Consider the following 20,532-nt stretch of genomic DNA (forward strand, 5'->3'; position numbering starts at 1 on the left):
GTAGAGATGGGATGTGATCTCAGACATTCCATATCCAAGACGTCTTTGTCTTGATCTTTGGTCTGCCCATCTTACTTAAGTGGTGAGTCAGCCCTCTAGCCAGAATTCATATTACTTCTGTGCTTTGTTTAGCAGTTAGCTTATTCTTATTCCTTGGTAAATGCTAAAACAGTAGTAATTAATGAAATTTTTAGAGTCTCATCAGCACAAAAGTGGAATCACAAAGCTGGATAAGATAATTTGGAAAGAAATACAATTCCTTTACATTCATTGGCCGGAATGCTAAGTGACACAGGGTTAGAATGCTGCCTGTACATTTTACTTTTATTTTCTCGTGCGGAAGACATAGACTTTCACTGCTTTACACGAGATCTGGAGGGGAGGGGGAGACAGCCTGAACATTCCTTGGGAACACAGGCCCTAGGAAGCATGAAAGCCAAACTTCAAAGCACACAGGATTAAATACCACAAGGAAGGATTGCCAGCCTCCTGCCATTTCTTCCTCCAGACTATCTTAAAAGCAGTTCTGTTCTGCAAACAACTTGTTGCCTGAAATGAAACCATGGAAAGGATACTCTTCCTTGCAACATGCAAAAAAAAGTGGCTGATGCACCAGTGTCTTCCGACTATTAACTTTTGCCTTCCGACTAACTTTGGCTTCGGGCATGTGAGCATAGTATACACACATGATCCACATCCACCCCCCCTTCTCTGAGATAATCCTCCAGTCATAGCTGAGAACTCCCCGGCGAGCCAGGCGCTCTAATTGTGCTAATCTTCCGCTGCAGACACACACAAGACGCACACTCCCCCCGCCACTCCCCCCTCGTGCAACTTGTGATTCCAGAGAGCCCTGAAAAGTATGTGTGCGCCCCTCCTCCAGCTCCTTTTCCTACCGGCTGACCCGAGATCCATGCCTGGCAGAGCGCGCTCCCAGAAAGCAGCCCGATGACTCTAGCCAGGCAGGATTTCGGTGGGACACTTCCGCGCCCCTGTGAGTTGGGCATCGCCAGTATGGAATGCAGCAGCGGCAAAGAGGAAACTATGCTGCAGTCCTTGGCAGCTGGAGAGCCCTTCAGGCCCGTGGAGCCCCCGAAGAAGGCAACGGGGAGGTTGGTGATGCATAGCATGGCCATGTTCGGCCGAGAGTTCTGCTACGCCGTGGAGGCTGCCTTCGTCACACCTGTGCTGCTCAGCGTGGGGCTCCCCAAAAGCCTTTATAGCCTCGTCTGGCTCATAAGCCCCATCCTTGGTTTTGTGCTGCAGCCTGTGGTTGGCTCGGCCAGTGACCACTGCAATTCAGCCTGGGGCAAGCGGAGACCTTACATCCTGGTCCTGGGCATTATGATGCTGGTAGGGATGGCTCTGTACCTCAATGGAGAGACAGTTGTCTCAGGTGAGTAACTGAACACTTTGTTGAGCCGTGCAAAATGCACCTTTGTGAATCCGAAGATGTGGGTGGGTGGGTGGAACAGTGGATTCCCCTCCCACCCTCGATTGAAAATGCAAGCTTTCTCAACAAGTTTGAAGCATGCATATTTGGTTATGTGTCTGTGAAGGATTAGCTAGCACCGTGAAAATTAACTAATGTGTGAAATAAAAGACCTCTTGCACTACAGGGCTGAACCTTGTGTTTGAAGGAGGCTTGGACGCAAATGCTGTTTGTATTCTGCATGGATGTTTGATAACGACTGTTGCTGCCAGAGTCGCCTCTTTCCAGTCATAGACAGGTTCCAGGAGTAAAGAAAATAGGCAAAGAGCTCATTTCATTTTGAGACTAATCATTTTAATCATTGTTTATTTCATGAAAAAGTTGAACTATGCTGTGATTCCATGATGCAGAGGCTAATACTGGCAGAAAGTTACAACAACTATAATAATAATAATAATAATAATAATAATAATAATAATGATGATGGACAGTGTCTGTGAAGCACTTCAAAGTCCCAATTAATAAAACACAAATGCTCTTATTGATTGTTCAAGTACTTCACATACACCAGCATGGTGTAGTAGTTATAGTGTTAGACTAGGACCTGGGAGACCAGGGTTCAAACCCAATGCAGCTATGAAGTTCATTGGGTGACCTTAGGCCAGTCAATCTTGGCCTAGGCTACCTCACAGGGTTCTTGTGAAGATAACATTGGAAGGAAGAGAAATGTGTAGGCCACCTTGAACTCCTTGGGGGAAAGGTGGGATAAAAATGCAATAAATAAACATCAGTAATCCCTACAACATCTTTTAGGATCCCTAAATTTAAGGTGCTTACAGCAGAGGCACTTAACAACAGGTAACTGGTTTTATTAGAATCATAGAGCAGGAAGGGATCTCAAAGGTCATCCAGTCGAACCCTTGCCAATACATCCCCGATGGCTGGATGACCACCTCTTTTGAGCTAGTCTGCTCCATTCTCAGGAAGCTCTTCCTAATGTTTAGTCAGAAACCCATTTCTTGTAATTTGAGTCCATTAACTGTGGCCTTGCCTTCTGAAGGAACAAAAAGCAAATTTGCTCCACCATCTGTGTGGCATCCCCTCAGATATATAAAGCTTGCTTTCATATTGTCTCTTAATTAATCTCTTCTCCATGCCCAGCTCCATCAACCTATCTTCATATCCCCATCTTTGTCCCCTTCCTCTATGGAGACACTCTAGTTACTCAATAGCCTTCTCAAACTGCAGTGCCCATGTAAATAAAACAAGCAACTGTGGGTGCTTATTTTACCAAAATTAAGGACCGATTCATGACACATTCTTTAGAGGCTTTCAAAATGAGGAACTTCCTGCAATAACCTTGTGAGGTTCAGCAGTCAAGATGACTGGGCTGTTAAAACGGGCTTTGAAACTTCTTTGAAAGTGCTCTGGTAGATTAGAAATCCAATAGATTTTTGACGCTGTTAACCCTACATCCCTAGCCACTGACTCAGTAGTCATCCTGCAGAAACAACAGGGAATTCAAGAATGGAGGTGTTGCAATACAATTTCCAAAGTGCTTGGGTCTTGCATTTAAATTGCCTTTGTCCCACTGCAATCAATTGAGTTAAATGGATTTTTACCAAGTGAGTTAATACCAACTAAAGTGGTTCAAAGCCAGCTATTCCCTTCCAGTGTGTGATAAGAGTCTGTTGTGGAAAATAAAATATAATCAGGTGCCTAATGAAGCCTTTGGTGTGTCCTGGCTCAACACATAAATCAACTTTAACTGTGTGATTTCGGCTGCCAGCTTGCCACCCCGAGATTGCGACTTCTTCATCCCAATGAAGCAGAAGATGTAATGGCCTCCACTGCTCCAGACAGCTTCCCTCTGTCCTTTTGTTATTTCCCTTTCTCATCCAGGTGTATCACACAGAAGGTGGAGCGAGGGAGTGGTGGGTAAACGGACCAGACCAGAGGGGTAGAATACGTTTGGGAAAGAAAAGCTGCAATGGTTGAGTCCCCAGCTTTGTTGGCCATAAGAACAGCATCCCCATTCATGTAACCGAATACTGGAAATATTGCAGTGGTTTCAGGGGCAAGCTATGGAGTAGGGCTGATGCACACCATTCATGAGCTGGTACATATAATGAATTGGAATGATTTAGGATGACAAATTGGGGGGGAGTGGCGTTGAGGAGTGTCATTTTACAGGGAACCAGGCAGAGGGCCTTCTCGGAAGTGGCACCCGCCCTGTGGAACATTTTCCCAACAGATGTCAAAGACAAAAACATCTACCAGACTTTTAGAAGACATCTGAAGGCAGCCCTGTTTAGGGAATCTTTTAATGTTTAATAGACTATTGTATTTTAATATTCTGTTGGAAGCTGCCCAGAGTGGCTGGGGAAACCCAGCCAGATGGGCGGGGTATAAATAACAAATTATTATTATTATTTTGGGGGGGGGAGTGAAAACTCCTGGGGGGCAGAGGCAGAAACGCAGATGCCAAAGAAGCAGCCTACACTCCAACATTTCTCAGATGAAAATGTCCCTATTTTCATCTGAGGAATGTTGGAGGGTACGCAACTGGTACACAGAGGCATACTGCCTTTGACAGTGCCGTGTAAGAGGAGTGAAATCTCCCCTCCTGCACCTTACCTTCTCCCAGTCAGTTGCTCCAGCCATACATCTCTGTTCCTAGATCCCTTCTGAAAGAGACTGGCACAGCCAGCTGCAAGGAGGTAAGGTACGAGTGGGTGGGGGTCCATTTTGGAACCTGCTGACACATCTAACGCACAAAAATAAAAAAGTGAAAATTGCTGCAATCTTAGAACAATCACAGATTGAGAAGCCCCCAGCATTCCTGTTAGAGATTTCCCGTGCAAGCGATGGCTTTTGTGAGCGAAGAAAGCAACAGAAAATTGCAGCCGCATTGGCCCTCAGTACTCCATGGTGTCTAGGAAACGGCTGTAAAGTGAACCAATTTCTTCTTTTGCAGCTTTGGTTGCAGACAGAGGCACCCAGAGGACTTGGGCTATAGTTATCACCATGCTGGGAGTGGTGCTCTTTGATTTTGCTGCTGACTTCATTGATGGTCCCATCAAGGCGTATTTATTTGACGTCTGCTCTCATCAGGACAAGGAGAAAGGGCTTCATTATCATGCCCTCCTGACAGGTAAAACTCATAGCATCTGAACGGTTCTCTTTCCCCTCCCTTTAATCATACGGCGCGATGAGGGAGAGAGAAAGGTGGCAGCTGCCGGGAGTTCCTTCCTGTCTTCCCATGCTTAAGCTTCTTGAACAAGTTGGTCATCTGATGCAGTGCTTCAGTAACAAGCATTGTTTAACAGGTCATCTTGTGACCGCTGTAGCTGCTACAGAGAGGATCTGGAGGAACAGCTTCTTTTGAAAGAAGGAACATCCTACAATTAAAATTGAAGCCAAACAAGCAAGAATTTCCTCCTGCTTTTGGCATGTATTGGGTTGCTATACTGTTCTGTTTTTGCATATTTGTACCTCGGGTTAAGTACTTAATTCGTTCCGGAGGTCCGTACTTAACCTGAAACTGTTCTTAACCTGAAGCACCACTTTAGCTATTGGGGCCTCCCGCTGTTGCTGCTGTGCCCCCGGAGCACGATTTCTTTTCTCATCCTGAAGCAAAGTTCTTAACCTGAAGCACTATTTCTGGGTTAGTGGATTCTGTAACCTGAAGCATATGTAACCTGAAGTGTATGTAACTCAAGGTGCCACTGTATTTTCCACAATGGGAACTGAAACCCAGCAAAGGGCCAGAGAAGGTACAACAGCACAAGCTTTTGAAACTCCTGGATTGTCAACTCCTAGCCACATTGACTATAGAAAGTAAGTCCCAATGGGCTTAGTAAAAACTTACACCTCAGGAAACTAGATGTGAACTCTGCTGCATATTTAAATACCGTTTAGAAGAGTGTGGTTGTCCCATCCTCTCCCCACTCACCCCAGTGTCTGGTGGGAAATAAATTTGCCTGTCATTCCTTTTGATATTGCTGCTATCACATGCAATGCAGAGTTTATTTTGCATTTAGATGTTACACATCTGCTTATTATGCCATGCAAATCCTCAAGACATACAAAAGAGATGCCAAGAAGTTTGGGACGGTGTGCACATTGTACGTTTAAAGCACAGAATACCCGCCCAAGAATCCTGGCAACTGTAGCTTACCCCTCACAGAGCTGCAATTCCCAGCACTCTTAACAAGCTACAGTTCCCAGAACTCTATAGGGAAAGTTGTGTGCTTAAAGAATGTACGGTGCTGGGTATTTGGCTTCTTTGGTTTAATATCTTTAGCCCTTCAAAGAAGAATAAATATGATTATATTAGGGAACCCGTGGTCCTCAAGATGTTGGACCCATAATAAATATGAATTTTCTCTTTTTAACTCATCAATATTTATTGATGTTTTGTTGGTGCTTCTATGCATACTGTTGTTGATTTTATTATTATATGTTGGACACCATCTTGATATTTTTTTTAAAGCAACAGTGTGGATTTTAAATAGATAAATAATTCTGGGCTTAAAGATTCCTGGATTGCAGAGGCTGGACTAGATCACTATGGCGGTCCCTTCCAGCTACAAGGCTTTGTTTCTATATTTCTATCCTACTTGGCTGGGGATGGGGGGTGGATTTGATTTTGTGTGCATAGTAATGTGAAAACTATCTAATTTGTACTAATTCTCCAAACAAACACATAGGAATTTGCTTGCAAAGTGTGTATGTTAGTCCAAACTGCATACAAAAATGTGTTTATTGGGAGAACTTTGCACTGAAATGCTGGTGAATTTTCACGAGGAACTAACAAAAGCGTATGGGCTCCTTCTAACCCACAGAGGGAGAATCTGTGGTCCTTTAGATGTTGGGCTGTAGCTCCCATCATCTCCATCATTGTTCTGTTCCCTCTATAGCCTTGCTCTGAGGTAGGAGGTTCTCCCCACAAAGCCCAGTCCTTATTGACTCATTATGGCTGCTGCTCTCCTCACCTGTCATCCCATCTTACGCTTCTGCTTCTTACCACTTGGATTCTCCATGGCCTGGCCTGGCTGCATGCTCTTTACTCCTTTCCCTCCAGGGTCAACAGTATTTTCATGATTTGGGGGTGGGGTGGGGAAGGTCATGAAAGAAAAGGCATTATTTCCCCCCAGCTTGGAATATTTTCCCAGAAACCTTCTCCCCACCATAAATGAGAGTTTTTATTTCCTCAAATCCAGAGTCTCTTACAAGGTCACATCCAGAGTGACACTGGCTGGTGTTGAGAGATGGAAGGAAGTTCCATGTGATTCAAATGCCTGCCGACCACACCACCACTAAACAAAGAGAAGGTTGTGTTGCATTGCAGTCTGAGTGACGTCAGCCCCTAGCAGTTACTTAAATTGTGGGTTATATACATAGATTTGGCCTTTATATTATTGCATATCCTGCTAACCATAGTATTTGTGGGTGCATTTTAGAAGCACTTGCAAATGCATGGTAAACATTACACTGACAATTTCCCATGAAGCAAGCTGTTACTAGAATCTGTAGCGTCATAACGTTAACGTAGCAAGGGTCCTTTTCCAGTCCTAGGGCAACATTCCTTTCTGGGTAGACTCCCAGGGGCCACGTCCCAGTGGTGGGAAGGGCAATGAGTCTATATTTTACTTTTGTACAACAGACTACGTTCTACACTCACTCGCATGCTGTCAGCAAAAAAATCAGAGAAGTTAACTCTTAATTCAAGGAAGTAGGTTGACTCAGGGGGTCAGGCCTAGTGAGCACAGCAACTCATCCCAGTAGATCTTGCTCCTATGAGGCAGTTGTAAGGATTGAAGGTCATCACTTCCCCAAAGTTTACTACATTTCCCCCTCCCCCAGTTTTTCGCAAGCAGAGACTTACTGTATTCGCCTTGTCTGCCTTTGCTCCTCCCTCTCCGTACCTCTTCTGGTTCTGGGAGCTGGTTGCAGCTGGATGGGGGCACACCCGGCTTCTTCAGCAACCTGCCTCATCTCTGTCTCCTGGCCCTCTTCTTCTCCAGCCTTTGCTTCTGGACTGCTCTCTGCCACAGCCTCTTCCTGCTCACTAAACCTTGTTACCTATTCAGCTTCCAACACCACTTCCTCCCAGTCGGCTCCCTCTTCTTCCTCTGACCACTCATCTTTGTCCCACCCCTATCAACAACCAACAACACATAGCTCCCCTCCCACAAACACTTTTAAAAGGCCATACATTGTTTATTCAGCAAAGGCCTGGTTATAGAAAAAATGCTTTTGCCTGGCACCTAAAGATTTATAGTGAAGGTGCCAGGTGAGGCTCCCTGGGAAAAGCATTCCACAACTGGGAAGCCACCACAGAAAAGGCCCGTTCTTATGTTGCCACTCTCTGAAGCTCTCTTGGAAGGGGCACACAAATAACCTGACATGTTGGTGTTAAATACGATTCTACTGTCTTTATTTTTCTGTTCTTTTTTAGGTCTAGGAGGGGCCCTTGGCTACCTTACAGGTGCCATCGATTGGGGGCATACTGTCTTGGGAAAATATTTGGGATCAGAATTCCAGGTGATGTTCTTTTATGCTGCTCTTGTGTTCCTGATCTGCCTTACTGTACACTTGTGCAGTATTCCCGAAACTTCTCTCGCTGACAAGGTAGAATCCGAAGCCCTGCTGAAAGCAGCTGAGCCCTATCCGTATGGTTCCATAGGAAAAGTCAAGAATGGTTATTTTAACAGCGGATATAATGAAATACGGGTTTTATCTCAGCAAGGGAAGCCCACCCTCAAAGAAGACATTCAGGTAATTGTGCCTTTTTTAGATTGCCATCTCTGCCTTTAATTCTAATATATTTGACATGGTAACTCTGGACCCTCATGTGAAGTGGAAAGTGATGTTATTAATTTGGAGGATCAGGTTATCTAAAATAAAAATGGAGGCCAGAACATGGGGCTGGGTCCTGACTAAGTAAGTTGTGCCTAGTTCCCATTGAAATCAAAAGAACTTCAATTAAGTCATGACTAACTTGCCCTGTCTTTTTCAATGGGACCTAAGTTCAACTAACTTAGTCTGGTTCCAACACATAACCTTTATGAATGGCCTATTTCCTATACTTTGGGCATGGTCTTAAAAAGTTAGTTATGACGGAGGCTACAATCTTATACAGTACTCACTTATCTAGGAATAAGCCCCATTGAACTCAGTGGGACTTATGAGTATGCAAGCACAGGAATGCATTGTAGGCTCTGTTAAAGGCAGTGAAATTGAATGGGTGATCCAGACAAACATCACATTACTTTTAGTGGAACTTAACTGCAACACACTTTCACTAGACTGTTCCCCTTGGATATAATCATTAAATTACCCCAGATTACACCGAGATACTAAGTATCTTGTATGGTGGTTCCTCCCTTCTGACTTGGTGCAGAAATAAGAAATATTGGGCGGGATTCATCTGATCAGCCCTTTTGGTGGAAGGACTTTCACTTGTGCAACTGGGCTCCCACTCCCCCTGCACCTCCCAAAATTGGCTTGAAGGTCAGGAGGACTCCCAGAACAGCATGCAAGGAGAAGCTGGAATGCTTGCACTGATGGAACGATTACAAAAGTGCAATATTGAACTCCAAACTTCGATCTCTGTGTGACTGTTATCTGACAGGCTCTTCGTGAAATAAGACCTATTGTGTCACAGTAATTAATATTCTGTGGTCCCCTGTGAATGAAACCCACAGTCTGCGGGCTCCTCTTCTAATAGCTTTACATTTAGCTTTACATTTTTAAAGATAAGTCGTTGGCTGCAATCCCAGAGAGCAATATGTGTGCCCAGCTATCTGAGTTCACTGATCTTGATTAACTTTGCTCGGATTCCATGTCTTGCACTTAGCCAAGAAGGATCTTGGATCTTGGCAAAGCATTGCTATATTCAGCTGTCCCTCAGCCAGGTCCTCAAGTTAATGCGTTTAGTGAAAAGGAGTCAGCCGGTCAGTACATGCTGCATTCATTACAGATGTCAACAGCTTTTGCATGGTTCTTGGTCTAACAACACAGAATTCTGAATTGCATTAAGCATCTGGTGCATTCTACTGAAACACTTTAAAAAAACCCCAGCTCTTTGAAAAAGGACCTGGAAATGGTCCTATGCATGCTTATTTAGAGGTAAGTCCCACTTTGTTCTGTGAGGCTTACTCCCAGATAAATGTGCACAGGATTGTAGCCAGAGTCTGGGGAAAATGAAACGTTAACATGTACCTTGTTTCCTAAAGATATATGAAGATTCAGATAAGCAGATAATTTTGCATCTAGATCTGAAAATGGCCATGAGTCACCCATGCAAAAACTGACATAACTTTGGCCAGAATTTTCTGAAGTGTTTATTTTCAAGTGAAGTTGATCTGCATGAATATTTGGTAGCAAGTTGATATATTTTGAAGCCAGCGGAGCTTACATTCTGCTCCTTTGATCACAGCTGTGTTGTGCCAGCCTTGTGCCAACAAGGAAGATTTTTTCTTAGGATTGTGCCAATCTTGTTCTGGGATCTGTAGATGTGTTTTACATCACTGGCAATATATACCATGGTGAGCCACTGCTAATCAGAATTCAAAGTACTAGGCTGGATGGATCAATGGTCTGACGCTGTTGCTCTTGCGTCTGCTAATCAGTTTCACATCCAAACAAAAACGCATTCAAGGAAATTATGTGAAATGGATTTTTTTGGGGGGGAGGCATTTGTTTATTTCAAGCTTGTTTACCCTGCTATTTAATCACACTTCCAGAGTGATTCAGGGCTGCTCCTCCAGACAATCTATTTATCCAGTCTTCATCTTGATTTGTATGCACAAAGTTTATGCATTGGTTAGACTGTGCCCAGACTTTCTTGAACATTTGTTCTCATTTGTTTACGGGGCAGTTATACAACAATGAGCATTCAACATGATATCCTTGTGGGGCGTTTGCATGTCTTCCTGTTAATCATTTGTTCAGCCCTCACGTTTCAGTGCATTTCCCTGTCACTTTCCTAACTGCAAAAAGTTGTTAAAAAACAGATTTGCTGGATCAGGACAGGTAGGCGTATAAGGAGCAATAGCGTTGCAAGCAACCAGTGTCAACAAAGCAGCACAAAACTGAATGAGGAAGACTTGATATCCAAATGCACACCAGCTGGATCTGATAATTCAGATAGAAGTGAGCCTTGAGTTGTTGGTTTAGCTAAAACCCCAACTATTTGATATTTCTAGAGAAAGTGCATTCCTTGTTTCTTTAGCTGTCAGCCAGAGGCAATTCCTGTGGGGTGAGATGTCTTGTTTCACCTTGCCAACCATTCAAAACAGCCTTCTGAAAGTTGCTTTCATGTGCTGGTTTATTTTCATGCAAGGCATCCACTCCCACAAACTTCTGCATCATCCATCAGTATCTGGAGAGACAGTGGTGTTACCTTTTATTAATAATTCATCTAATAAATTTATATTCTACCTTGAGGCAGAATAGGTAGGGCTCCCAGGTGGTCTCCTATCCAGGCACAAGACCTGACCTAGACCTCCTTAGCTTCAGCTGCACCGTCTGCCCACAGACCATGCCCTGGGAATAGTTCTCTTTTAAGAATATGGTCCATCGGCCCATCTAACCCAGTATGCTTTTCACACAGTCGCTTACCAGATGCTTAGGGGTAGCCTATAAACTGGACATGAGCACAACAGCACTCTGCCCACCTGTGATTCCCAGCATACAGTATTCAGAGACATACTGCTTCTGACACAGGCGGTTAGAACATAGCCTAGATCTTCATGAATTTGTCTAATCCTCTTTTAAAGTCATCCAAGCTGGGGGCCATCACTGTCTCCTGTGGGAGCGATTTCCATAGTTTAACTAAGTGCTGCATGAAGTTCTGTGTTTTATCTGTACTGAATCTTCCAAGATTTAGCTTCATTGGTGTTATGTACTGAAGTTCTCACCCTGGGCCAGCAGGGGGATACTGTAGATAGTTATGCAAATGAAGGATCGAAAGTGACATTCAGTGATTGGATAGTTTTAGAAAGTTGCTACAGTAACATTGTACTGGAGCTCTATATAAGCAGGCTTACTGAGCCCTTCAGCTCAGTTCTGTTCTGGCCTCTGAATAAACAAGAGCTGTTTGAAGAATCGCTGTGTCGTCTGATATGTTCACCCACAACTTAACAATTGGGTGTGCACAAGTTCTAGTGTTATGAGAGAGGAAGAGAAGGGGGACAAGAGAGCTGAGAAACTGAAGAGTGGAGAGACAGGGGGGAAAATCCTCCAGTCTGTTGGGAGCCTTTTCAATGAAACGTTGGAACATCCTTCTTTTCAGGTCCAGAAGCAGATGACCATTAAGTCCCTCCTCAAAGCACTCCTAAGCATGCCTTCCCACTACCGCTGCTTGTGTGTGAGCCATCTGATGGGATGGACAGCTTTCCTTTCCAACATGCTCTTCTTCACCGATTTCATGGGGCAGGTACGGAAAAGTAACCATCTTTCCTCTGGGCAAATTCAATTTTTAGGATTTAACTTTCATTCACTTGCTTATGCAGCATGATGGCAGATTTCAACAGTTGTCAACATCAAGAACAGGCAAGTTAGATTTCCAAGAACAAAAAATGGATGCCTCCAAGCATTCTTCATAGAACTGGGTCCATTGGGTAGCTGGATTTATCATCTTTTACTTTTCGAAAAAGGTTTCTGCTGTTGAATCTACTGCAGTCTCCAAAATATGAAAATGGCAGTCATAAAAACACAAAGGTTTCCATTTGTGTTCTAAATGTTTGACTCCCCTTCACCTCACTCTTGAATTCTGTAGAACTGACAATCATACCATACATTTTAAAATTAGAAACTAGAGAACAAGGCAGGAACGAAGATATTGGAGATATATTTCAGAGGTCCAGACTATGGGAAGCCCCCAAAAAACTAATAATTAATAATTTGGACTGTAATTTGGTTGTTGTTTTTATTTTAGTTTATTGTTTTTAATTGGATTATGATTATGATTTGATGGATATGTTAATTGGCTGTTTTCTATTGGAAAATTAATAAAAATGATTTAAAAATAAATAAATTAGAAACTAGCAGTTAATTCTCTTGTTTACCACATTAATGTATGCGGCATTTCCAACAGAAATAAACCTGACATTTCAGGCTCTCTGTTTGATGCTATTCAGACTTGTATGTGGGTTTTTCAAGTCTGATCCTTCCCCCTTGCTAGTGGAGGTTGTCACTGCACTGGCGCTACTAAGAACGGGATAACCAATGAGACCATCTTGGCTGTGAGCCCTGGAAGACCTGCTCCCTGCCTTGCAGGCCTTTTCCCACCTGGGTTGTTGCTGTTAATTTTCTTTATGTTTATTTTGGATCTTATGATTTATGTGGAAATTGTTCAATTTCTTTTTTTTTGATGTCTTGTTGATTGTTTATGACTGCTTTTGCTGTGTTTGTAGTGGTGTAATTTTGTACATGTTGTACGTTGCCTTGAGCATGGTTTTAACTTTGGAAAGCCAAACATAGTTTGCCCCACAAGCGAGATTGGAAACCATGTTCAAGCTGAAGTTTACAATCCTGGTTTTCAGGCAAGAGAGTAAGCAGTGAGTTGTATCCCACATTAAAGGTAAAGGGACCCGTGACCATTAGATCCAGTCGTGACCGACTCTGGCGTTGCGCGCTCATCTCGCTCTATAGGCCGAGGGAGCCAGCCTTTGTCCGCAGACAGTTTCCAGGTCATGTGGCCAGCATGACTAAGCCGCTTCTGGCGAACCAGAGCAGCACATGGAAATGCCGTTTACCTTCCCGCCAGAATGGTACCTATTGATCTACTTGCACTTTGACGTGCTTTCGAACTGCTAGGTTGGCAGGAGCAGGGACCGAGCAACGGGAGCTCACCCTGTCGCAGGGATTCGAACCACCGATCTTCTGATCAGCAAATCCTAGGCTCTGTGGTTTAACCCACAGTGCCACCCACGTCCCACATTAGTCCTACTCAAAATCAACCCATTGAAATGAATGGGCATGTCTAACATAGGTCCATTAATTTCAGTAGGTCTGCTGTGAGTACCGGTATATCTTAGTTGGATACAGCCCTATGACTTAGCAGGAACTGGGACCACGTGTTCATGAGCCCCAGGTTAGTTATTGTACCGCCAAGCCATGGCTTGGTGTGAAAAGACATAGAGTAGCATTGTGTTGCTGGAAAGCCTGTCTGAAACAGAAGCCAGACCGCAATACTATCAATTCTTGGCCCTGTGCTATTGGCAGAAAATTGGCTGACAATACATATCACCATCACCATCATAATTAAAGTCACCAACATCAAATAAACACAGATGCAGTCCTGTGCACATTTGCTTGGAAGCCAGTATTTTGTGTCCTGTTTTATTTAGAGGCGTGATTACCAGCACAGCTTGTTCTTATTCTTTTCTATTTTGGCACACTGCAGATTGTATTCAATGGTGATCCTTATGCACCTCATAACTCCACAGCGTACCTAACCTACGAAAGGGGAGTAGAGATCGGATGCTGGGGAATGTGTATCAACGCCATCTCTTCCTCGCTTTATTCCTGTGAGTACTACCAACAAATGGATCACTTGCGATCTAACCAAAATATAAAGTGCATTCATACAGGCAGGGCATTTTGCCTACATTCTCTATGTGACCATACAACAACTTTGTAAGGTTGATCGATACTATTTATGCCCATATTACAGAAACAAAGTTGAGGCTGTGAGAATGGTGGTTTGTGCCAAGGCTTCCTGGTGATGCCATGACAGAAACAAGGTTCAGAAACAGGGCTTTATGGTAGAGCTCATGCTCTACAACCATGTCAGCTAATAATATAAAGGTAAAGGGACCCCTGACCATTAGGTCCAGTCGTGACCGACTCTGGGGTTGCGGCGCTCATCTCGCTTTACTGGCCAAGGGAGCCGGCGTTTGTCCACAGACAGCTTCCGGGTCATGTGGCCAGCATGACTAAGCTGCTTCTGGCGAACCAGAGCAGTGCACGGAAATGCTGTTTACCTTCCCGCCAGAGTGGTATCTATTTATCTACTTGCACTTTGCCGTGCTCCCGAACTGCTAGGTTGGCAGGAGAATAATATACTGACAATATTTTTATAACACTGTACAGTGCTACCTCTGGTTAAGTACTTAATTCGTTCTGGAGGTCCATTCTTAACCTGAAACTGTTCTTAACCTGAAGCACCACTTTAGCTAATGGGGCCTGCCGCTGCCTCCGCGCGATTTCTGTTCTCATCCTGAAGCAAAGTTCTTAACCCGAGGTACTATTTTTGGTTACAGATAGGTAGCCGTGTTGGTCTGCCATAGTCAAAATAAAAAAATGCACACGAAAGCTCATACCAAGAACTAACTTAGTTGGTCTTTAAGGTGCTACTGGAAGGAATTTTACTATTTTTGGGTTAGTGGAGTCTGTAACCTGAAGTGTCTGTAACCTGAAGCGTATGTAACCCGAGGTACCACTGTACTGTTTCAAAATTCATAAACAGAAGACATATAATATGCGCATGGAGTCACAAATTAATAAGAATCAGATATATTTTCCATGAACAGGAATGGTAGGAGTGGTAAGTCTCTGAAATAGAGGCAGAATGCCTCTCCACAGTCAATATCCTACAAATGTGAGATGATGGGTGCTCCGAACATCACAATAGGGTGCTCCAAGCACAGCAGCAGACAGCAAATAAATGTTCCATGAACAGGAATGGTAGGAGTACAAAGTATAAGGTAGTTTCAAGCTTCCTTCATTGATATGCGTGGTAAGACCCAGAGAGTAGTCTAGAGGTGGGAAATCAAGTTTTTAGCTGCCGAAACCAAACAGATTTCATATGCAAGCTTCTTGGAGGAAGCGAGGTACAATTAGTAAGATTCTGTCAACAGCTTCACTTTGAAGGAAGGTAATATTATTTTCAAAGATATTGCAGACGTTTCACATTCCAGTTTGATCTACATTAAACAATACATAAATCTTGCTAAATAAAATAATGTTCAGCAATGATTCCAATGGTTTCCTTTTAGACAGAAATCCCTCCCCCCTTTCCCAATCTTTTTCTTCCAACAGATTTGCAGAAAGCGCTTCTGCCTTACATTGGATTAAAGGGACTTTACTTCATTGGATACCTGCTTTTTGGGCTAGGCACTGGCTTTATTGGGCTCTTTCCCAAGGTGTATTCGACTTTGGCCCTCTGTTCCCTCTTCGGCGTAATGTCCAGCACATTATACACGGTGCCATTCAACCTCATTGCTGATTATCACAAGGAGGAGGAAGAGGTAAGTTAGAAGGGATGGTTGTTGTCAGATCCTTTCCTATAGCATCCTTGTTACGACGCCCGTGCCTTTCCCTCCCCACTCCTTTTCTGGATGCTACGCAAGAAGTGAGTGCAGAAGTCTACAGCCAGGTTGCCTCTCTTTATTGCTCACACCTTGAAAGTCAGCTGACGGCACCTGAGCCCTGCTTTTCTAGATAGACTTTCTGCTTAAAATCTCAGGGGGGAATAAATAGTGCTAAAAACCAGTGGAGTAGGCCTTAGTAAAAGGTAAAGGGACCCCTGACCATTAGGTCCAGTGGTGACCGACTCTGGGGTTGCGGCGCTCATCTCACTTTATTGGCCAAGGGAGCCGGCGTACAGCTTCCAGGTCATGCGGCCAGCAGGACTAAGCCGCTTCTGGCAAACCAGAGCAGCGCACGGAAACGCCGTTTACCTTCCCGCCAGAGCGGTACCTATTTATCTACTTGCACTTTGACGTGCTTTCGAACTGCTAGGTTGGCAGGAGAAGGGACCGAGCAACGGGAGCTCACCCCGTTGCAGGGATTCGAACCGCCGACCTTCTGATCGGCAAGCCCTAGGCTCTGTGGTTTAACCCACAGCGCCACCCATGTAGGGATTAAATCTGCACACACTGATTTAGACCAGTGTTTTGCACACAGTATTCTTTGCTCACAATATTTTGTTGCAACGTCATCCACGGAATGGGATGAACATAATCCCACCAAGAATTACATTTTATTGGCTACGACGGCCTGGATCAGCAGATGTTCTGAAGGCAAGGCAGGATGCTCAAGGAGCAGAGCTTCATTATAGAAGTCAAGGCTGAACACATCTCAGCCTCTTGAGTTAGCTTCATGGTCAGAAGAAGCTGCGGAGGCTGAACTTTTTCAAAGATGTTAGATTTTTGTACTTTAGAGGACTTGAGAGTTCCTCAAGTGGAAAGCACTGCAAGCCCGATGTTTCATACTTTAGTTGTGGGAAATTGCAGTCAAACTAATGTGCTAGTTAGTGCATGACGGGGTTAAGACCAGAGAGGACTGTTCCTAAACTCAGCCAGGTCATGCCCCCCCCAACTCCATGAGGGAGAAAGTGAAACTTATTTGATTTCCTTTCCTCACTCTTTCTGCGCCATGTAACAGACCAGGATGCATTGCGTTCTGTATATTGCACCTGTGTTCTCTTTGCTACTGCATGGAATAATGCATGAACCAGACTTTTGGACTTAGTAAGTAAAATTTTTAAAACTTACTTAACCGTATGTGGTCTGCTCATTGCAAGAAGGGTAGAGAGAGGGGGCAAGCGCTGTAAGCAAGCTAAACAGGATATGAAAAGGGTCTAACAACCTGTATTTCATGTTACAATGCTGCTTAACTCTGAGTGTTTTTAACTCTGCCAGGGTCTCTCTCCCGCTGGAGAGGGCACCCAGCCGATTTTTTTTGTTAATTACCCACACGGGGCTCATAGCTACTTTCCTCCCACATACTAGTGAAATTCATTTTTCATAGAAAAAAGTCTTGGTAACCTTAGCTTGTCACAATACATTTGCAGACATTTGATAACTAACTTCTTTGCTGAACTTTACGCCCTCCTGTTAACATAAGGCAACACAGTGGTCAGAAAACTGGGGAGATCTGGATTCACATTTCCACTGAGCTATGAAATTCACTGGTTGATCCTGGACCAGTCACCATCTCTCAATCTAATCTACTACACAGGGTTGTTGTGGGATAAAATGAAGAGTGGGGCGGGGAACTGTATATGTTTAATTTTATTCCCAGAAATTAGAACTCTCTCTCTCTCTCTCACACACACACACACGCGTTCCTTTATTTCCCTAGAGGAAAGGCAGGATATAATTGTAAAAAATATTTTTAAAAAGATGTATTTGATATGATGGCACTAGAAAGGGAGCTCAGTTGCATGCTCTGTTAACAAGAGTTTTTATCTCCAACTTTCTAAGGGTAATTATGGTTCAGCAAATGATAGTGTATCATTCATGACAAGCCCAGACCATCACAAACCCATTTTATTTAATTATTTATGAAAAATGCACTTCACATTGACCTTGCAATGCTTTTAATTTATCATTCAGAAAGCACCCTTGTTCCCTGTTAAGTGTGAATTGGATGACTCTTCAGTCAAGTGCCCTGGATTTCAATGTAAGCTAGTAGGGAAACATCATACTTCAAAGGAGGTTTCGATTTACTCTCCCAAAGCCTGGAGGACACATCATTTAACAGAACCTTATGAACTGTCCATGGAACACAAGGCAGAGTTTAACAGCCGTGCAGTCTAGCAAGTGGGGGGAAGTTTTAGCAAAAACTTCAAGAGAAAACCCCTTTCAAAACCAATGAAGCCAATTGCCAATTTCTGTAAAGGAAGTTGATTCCAGGAAAGGCTAGGTGCATTCTACCAGCTTGAGTAGGGTTTCAGAGTATGTGCAGAGTTCCTTGCCAGTCATGTGGTTCGTGTGACTGTTCCATATTCTGTGCGGTTCCAGCAGCCCAGAGGCTGTTTCAGAAAACTGGGAGGAGGACACCAGAACTTTAAATCATGCCACTTATCGTGGGCACAAGAACAAAGTCTTGCCTTGCCTGCTCATCAAGACTGTGTAGTATTTGAACAGCTGAGATTCATGCAGTGAAACCAACAGGGCAGGATTGTATGGTCGGCTGTGCCTTGTTTGACGGAGTTCCTATATCTGCTTGCTTTCAGGGCCAGACCGGAGGACAAGCCGGAGAGCACAAACGAGGAAAAGGTGTGGACTGCGCTGCCCTCACTTGCATGGTCCAGCTGGCGCAGATCATTGTTGGGGTGGGCCTGGGCTTCCTGGTCAGCGCTGCTGGGAGCGTGGTGGTGGTGGTGATCTCTGCCTCTGCAATCGCTTTACTGGGCTGCTGCTTTGTAGCGTTCTTTGTTCGTTATGTGGAAGAGAACAATAAATAGTCAAAGCTTGGGAGAAGCTGCTGTCTTTGACAAAGGGAGAAACACGGTTGTTCTCTTGTTGCTGTTCGCACCCTAGTTATTTCTGTAGCAAGTTTTTGCTTTGGGTGTTTTCTGGGAATATTTGAGGCCACTAGTTGTCCCACCCGGTTTAGGCAGGTCTACACTGTGGACTTAAACTGGTTTAAAGGGCATCCCTTCTCAGAGAATCACGTGTGCTATTTCTTTGATGAGGACTGCAGACCTCAAACTAATTCCCTCCATGCATAGTCTTCTTCTTTTTAAGCAAACAAAAATCCTAGAGTTCAGCTAGTGTTTTTCACTTTTCAGAATCAGAGTGTATATCCGGGCTCTCTTAGGCAGCATCCAAAAGGGGGCTTAATAATTCAAATGGGTTGTTCAGATTCATAGCTGTCAACGTTTCCCTTTTTTTAAGGGTAGTTCCCTTATTCTGAATAGGATTCCTCACAGGAATAGGGAAAAGTCGACAACTATGTTCAGATTTCACAAACAGGGAGAAATGTGGACTAGCAGAGGGGCATCCCAACCTGTGGTCCGTGGCATATCTGTGGATTTGTGGTTGAACATGTGAGTTGTTACATCCATCGTGTTACATATCCATAAGGGGTTTTTAATCGAATTTTACTTGCTTCTTATTTCTTATATCGCATTTTCTTGTAATACAATTTGAGTTCTATGGAATTCAATAAAAGACAATAGATAAGAAATAAAGGAAGCAACAACGATACAATTAAAAATCACACAGCATCCAGCACAGCACATTGCTGTTGCTACAACAGACAGAAAAATCATTAAATGGTTCACCAAGATCCTCAGCCATTTTTAAGTGGGGGTTTTTGGGGGGGCAGGTTCGGAAACCACTGGGCTGGCATTTTGATGCTAACAATGCCATGTGGACCCTGGAAAATGGTTGCGCTGATTCCACACTTGGGGTGTGGCTTACTGGTTTAGGGTGTGACGGCAAAGGGCTAAAATAGTTCTGATGCTAGAGATCTCTGAATGGATCTTCCAATTTATTTATTTATTTATTTATTTATTTATTTAGTATTTTATAAAGCTGGGGCCCTTGTTTTCACTTGAGCAGCAATGGTGAGAAAGGGTTTTGTCATTCTTTCCATACACCACACCCCAGCTATCATTATTTGCCCTCCTAGGGAAAAAATATAGGCACAAGGGATGATAACTTATATCAGAAAGAGTTAAACACCCTCTCCCTTAGCACAACTGCTCTGATAAAAAGTAGAACATCCCCACCATGCCTGCTTTAATTTTAATGTGCATTTATTTTTAAAACTTCAGTCATGAGCTACCCATATTATTTCTGTCTTTGCCTTAAAAAGTGTAACCCTGGAAGTCTCCAGTTCAAGTCAAGCTTTGAAATCACCTCAGTGAAAGGGAAGTGTGGGGAAATCTTGTGAATATTGAGGTTTTCTAGCCATTTTAAAGATTTAAACAGACCAGGTGGAAAATATCAGAATTTTTTTTGTCATGAGGGCTTTCCTTGGGGCGGAGGGAGATGTAAATGGGGCACATTTACATCTGTGGTATAGAAAAGGTATTACATTTGGACATTTGCTGAAGGCATTCAGTCAGATTAGACATTTACTGGTGAATGTCGCACATTGACCAATACATATAAACAGTCTCTTGGTGATGTCTTGGAAGATGCCTATATTGATCAAATTTTTGACACATACCATAACACACCCACAAAGTGACAGGGCTTCCATCAAGAGAGGACTCACTGGACCTTTGGCCTGAAAACTGTTTTGGCTGTTAGGACTCAGCCACTCAAGAGAATGCAGAAATAACGTAGAATGTTTCTGACCATGTGCAGAGAGCATTCCTTCATCATTAGGTCAGTACAGTTACC

General features: G+C 43.6%; 1 protein-coding gene across 1 annotated transcript; it reads left to right on the forward strand.

The window, feature by feature from the left end:
* Positions 1-857: 857 nt before the first annotated feature.
* On the forward strand, positions 858-18,667 carry SLC45A2 (solute carrier family 45 member 2). Its single transcript, XM_083466053.1, has 7 exons — positions 858-1,396; positions 4,410-4,586; positions 7,896-8,215; positions 11,736-11,879; positions 13,851-13,974; positions 15,488-15,696; positions 18,411-18,667. The coding sequence occupies exons 1-7, from the start codon at positions 949-951 to the stop codon at positions 18,639-18,641; spliced, it is 1,653 nt and encodes a 550-aa protein (XP_083322179.1). The 5' UTR covers positions 858-948; the 3' UTR covers positions 18,642-18,667.
* Positions 18,668-20,532: the final 1,865 nt, after the last annotated feature.

Source organism: Podarcis liolepis (genome assembly GCF_965112155.1).
Source record: "Podarcis liolepis genome assembly, chromosome: 11".
In the NCBI taxonomy this organism is placed as follows: domain Eukaryota; kingdom Metazoa; phylum Chordata; class Lepidosauria; order Squamata; family Lacertidae; genus Podarcis; species Podarcis liolepis.